We start from the raw sequence: 4602 nt of genomic DNA, 5'->3' as shown, positions 1-4602 counted from the left end.
ATGGGCAACCTCAACGCCAGCCTCTTTCTCATGCTCGCTCTCCTACTCTCCGCTCTTCCCTACAAAGGTCGTCGTCTCATCTCACGTCCATTCCAAGTTTATGATGATGACTCGTTTCTCAATGCTTGCATGCAGGAGCATCGGACAATGGAACTTTCCCCACCGACGATAACATACCTGTTTCTCCTGTCGAACACCAACCTGTCGCCGGCGAAGTGATCAGCGCCTTCTACGGGGGCGTGCTGGCACCGTTTCATGTGTGCTCGGAATGCCAGTGTTGTTCCGGCAGTGACAGGAGGAATTGCCAGCAAACCAAGTGTTGTCACAGAATCATCTGCAACCAGCCCGGCAAGCCGTTTAACTACTGCTCGCTTAAGCCGATCAGCTGCGGCTGCGCCAACTGCAACTGAGAGCCGGCACTCTTCCGCCGGTGCAGACGGGCGAGATGGGACAGAACAACCGTTACCTTTTCTTTCTATGTGTGAGCAGCAGTTTCCCTGTGCACGTCGATCGATAATTAATGCCCCCCATGAAGGAGTTCGTACAATGTTTGCGAAGAATGGCAATTATAATTGCTTAATTGAAAATTGGGCATACTTGCATTGCTTCCGTTCTTTTCTTCTCTTTGATGTTACTAGAAAATTATCTAATGTTTCCACGTTAAATTTAGAAGAAGAACCAAAAGATAACGAAATCTTTTCACGCTGATATCGACGTTGACACCATTCATGTTCGCCAGGAGAACACTATCTAGGTTGACTGAATCACCCAGGAGACCTTACTTGGTACTGAGACGTGGAGATTAAGGTATCAATGCTCACTAGTAACGGCTACATGTATTCAGACCTCCAATCCAAGAAAAAATAAAGAGACCCACCTTAAACCCTCTCTTTAGAGAAAAAGAAGGAAAGACAAAGGGAGACGTTCCTTTACCTATATATACCTACAGTATCTGACCACCATGGGAAACCTCATTCTGATGCTGCCTCTCCTACACTCCGCTCTCCTCCTCGAAGGTCATCCTTCAGCTGTTCCTTCTAAATTTCCTTCCTTTCTTTTAGTTGTAACTTATATACTGACTCAGCTACCGGACGCTGCAGCGCAATCCAATGCCGAGTACGTACCCATTGCTCCCGTGGAGCACCGGCCTGTCGGCGATGTGATCGGCGGCGTGCCGGCTGCTTACGAGCAGTGATCGGACTGCCGGTGTTGTTCCGCCACCGACCCCAGGAAATGTGAGAGCACCAAGTGTTGCTACCAAATCATCTGCAACGAGTCCGGCGAGGCAGTCGCCAACTGCTCGTTTTAAGCTGGTGGCCTGCAACTGCACCGACTGCAGCTGAGAGCATGCACTCTTCCGAGGGTGCAGATTGGTGAGATGGAAAAGATCAAAAGAGGCTTTTCTCTATCCTCAAATAAATGAGGAATCAATTGTATATAATATTTTAAAGAGTTTTTATGTTAATAAATCATGTGAACCGAAAACAAATTTTAGCTAATGCAACATTGACGTATATAATTAAGCATATGTTGTGTAGGTGTACACGTATGTGATATTATTGGGAGTAGTGAGGGACATTTGAGACATTATATGTGATAGAGGACATAATGTCTACTAATCATCCAATATTGTCACGTGGCATCGAACGATGGAGGATAACATGAAACTTCTTGTCATTTATGATAAGGTAATTGTAAACTTATCATTTATGATGAGAAAGATAATTATAAGCTTACTTTTCGATATTTATAAGGAGAAATATAATCACAAGCTTTCTTCGTACCTTTTACGATCAAATATAAAAACTTATTTTTATCTTAAAGGAAAAGAGAATCTTTTGGGACCACTCTCATTTGCACTCGAAAACTTAGGGTTACTAACTTGAGTATCGGAGGGATCGGGTTGAGGAACTTTTTCTAATCTCAGTCTTTGTGTCGATGACACCATAAGAGCTTTGTGTTTTCACCTCAAATGCACATTGGACAATCTTGCACATATGAGTCCAAACTATGTCGAGCTGACCAAGACGTCAACGATATTTTTCCTCAACATTTTGGAGCTTGAAGGAGGGTCCGATGTTCCAAGAGCATTCACCTACCAACTCTCTTGATGAATGCTCAAGTGTGGAGGTCTTGCCCTCGACCCATAGCACTTTCACTCAGGGGACAGCAACCACCCTTTCCATCTCGATACAAACATCAACGCGACATTGGCATCTGCTCAATGACTTGGGAGCCACCCTAAATCACCTATTCATCCTCACTAAAGCATTCCTAAACCTCTCTCAATAGGTGCAAACATTAATGAGTATGATGTAAGCTATTGCACCGCCCTTGCCCAAACTAACCCAATAAGCAATGGCACCACCTCAATCATAGTTAGTAGCTTAACCGATGCTAGTGCCCATTGAGATTCCCCCACCCCCATCGCAATACCAATATCTCAAGAGTACTTTAGGCCCTTTGAGCCACCGGTCGAGCAAGTACCTCGTTTCTTAACTATGGAATTTAACAAACTGCCACACCACCATTCTGTTCTACTTGAATCCCAAACTTAATTAGCAAATTCGACAAATGATTCCTAAGGATCCAACTATGACAAATAGACCAATGCTTGAAAAAAACACGATGAGAATTTCAACAATCCACATAGAAAGGGTCAACCAACCCCATCTCAGGTTAGTCATAGTTTATCAAAGACACCCAAGAGGACTTAATACTTGCCAACTTATGTTCCTCATTATTGGAAACCTTTAACGATAATATCAACCTGCTAGATTATATTAATGCTTTTCATGCCTAAATATCACTCTATGACACTTCGGATGCCCTAATATGTTATACCTTACCAATTATATTAAGAGGCATGCCACGAGAATGGTATACCCCTCTGAAGCTGCTCTCTATCAATTTCATCGTTTAGCTCATCAGGAAATTCGAGCTTCATTTCCTTAAAAATATATACTTGAAGTTATTGGCGATAATACTTCTCTGACTTAGGCAAGGAGAAGAGGAGATGCTCTCAGACTTTGTCACTCAATTCACCAATTAGATCTGAGGCGTGCAAGATATATATCCATCACTTGTCATATAGACATTCATAATGGAACTCAAGCCCTATTATTTTTTTTTGGCATTGGTAAAGAGGTCACTGGCTACAGTACCTAAAGTACTCTAGTTGGTCAATCAATACATCACGACTGAGGTAATTGTCTCGGGTAACAAAAAGCGACATACAAAAGATTGAGACAATACCAGATACAATCCCTGTTAACCCTAAGGTCACTATGGCAAAGAAGAAATGACCAAACCGAACTAACTTGCTCAAGGCTCAAGTCAACTCCTCTGAATATGACTAAACTGAAGTCTTTTTGTAAATAAAAGAAAAGGGACCCTTAAAAGACCTTCAACTGATAAAGACTCTATTAGCAAAGAGAGATAGATCCAAGTATTGTTGGTTCCATCAAGATTACAGATATGACACAAAATATTATCATGACTTGAAAGAACAAATTGAAGAACTCATTCATTGAGGACACCTCGAGCAGTTTCTTCGAAGGTATTTAGAACCTTCACTACAACCTCAGGGGCTAGTGGAAATACATATTGACATCATCATTGGTGGACCTGTCTTAGGAGGAGATAGCTCCTCAAGTTATAAAGCTCACAATAATATTTGATTTCTTTCCTGGCTTGTTGGTGCTAACATGGTGGCCGGGCCGAGTTAGACGTGATGCCTCGAGTGGTGGCACATTGATAGAGGCTCGAATCGACGAGGCTATCGTCATGCCCGAAGAAGAGCTAGGCTCCTTCCTCTTTAAAGAATGCAGATTCATATCCATAAAGGACCACAATCACAAGGCTGTAGAGGATTAAAAAGAGATATAAGATAAAATAATGGGAGATTTGAGCCAACCCCGAGGAGCTGAGCTAAGACCCGTATCGATCAATCCATACTTGTCCATCTTTCGAATGACCATAAAAGAAGTGAGTATATCCCTTAGTCAAAGCTCTTGACCCACCTCCTTGTCTGATAAGAAAGAGGGGGTGTTATCTATGTAGTGCACTGACCAACTTGAATCTATGATAGTAGCCATTTCTCCCCTTACATAGTTAAAAATAAGTTGTAAAAAGTTTATGAGTCGGAATAATATTGGAGCACCAACATTCCCTGATAAACACTACTATAAAGTACAATAAGTTGGGTATCATTTGAGAATGTGATATCTTTCACTATTGTAGATAGGATATTATCATTAGATGAAGGGGAAGATGAAGTCTTACCTTGAAGAAGTTATGGGACAAGCAAAGAGACCCCGGCATGAGATCAAACAGACATTGATCGGGTTGGAGGACTTGTAAGTCAAACTTGGTTGGGAAGAAATACTTAATTCATAGGTGATCGATAAGCGATGCACTCACCACTGAATTACAATCATGTAAGCTTTTCATTGACTCTAAGTCCTGAAGAATTTTTGGGTTCACAGGAACTGCTTCCCTTGACGAAAGGGAGGTCGGGACTTCCTCCGCCCTTAGGTAATCTAAGGACAAAGTATGGATCTCGACTATCTAATGACAAATAGATTGAGGGAAACTTGTATA

General features: G+C 42.0%; 1 protein-coding gene across 1 annotated transcript; it reads left to right on the top strand.

Moving 5' to 3' along the window:
- LOC135642973 (uncharacterized) lies at nt 1–410 on the top strand. Its single transcript, XM_065159455.1, has 2 exons — nt 1–67; nt 136–410. The coding sequence occupies exons 1-2, from the start codon at nt 1–3 to the stop codon at nt 408–410; spliced, it is 342 nt and encodes a 113-aa protein (XP_065015527.1).
- Nucleotides 411–4602: the final 4192 nt, after the last annotated feature.

Source organism: Musa acuminata, chromosome BXJ3-7, assembly GCF_036884655.1.
Source record: "Musa acuminata AAA Group cultivar baxijiao chromosome BXJ3-7, Cavendish_Baxijiao_AAA, whole genome shotgun sequence".
NCBI classification, from domain to species: Eukaryota; Viridiplantae; Streptophyta; class Magnoliopsida; order Zingiberales; family Musaceae; genus Musa; species Musa acuminata.
Note: the sequence above shows the minus strand (reverse complement) of the source record. Positions and strands in the feature narration are given on the sequence as shown.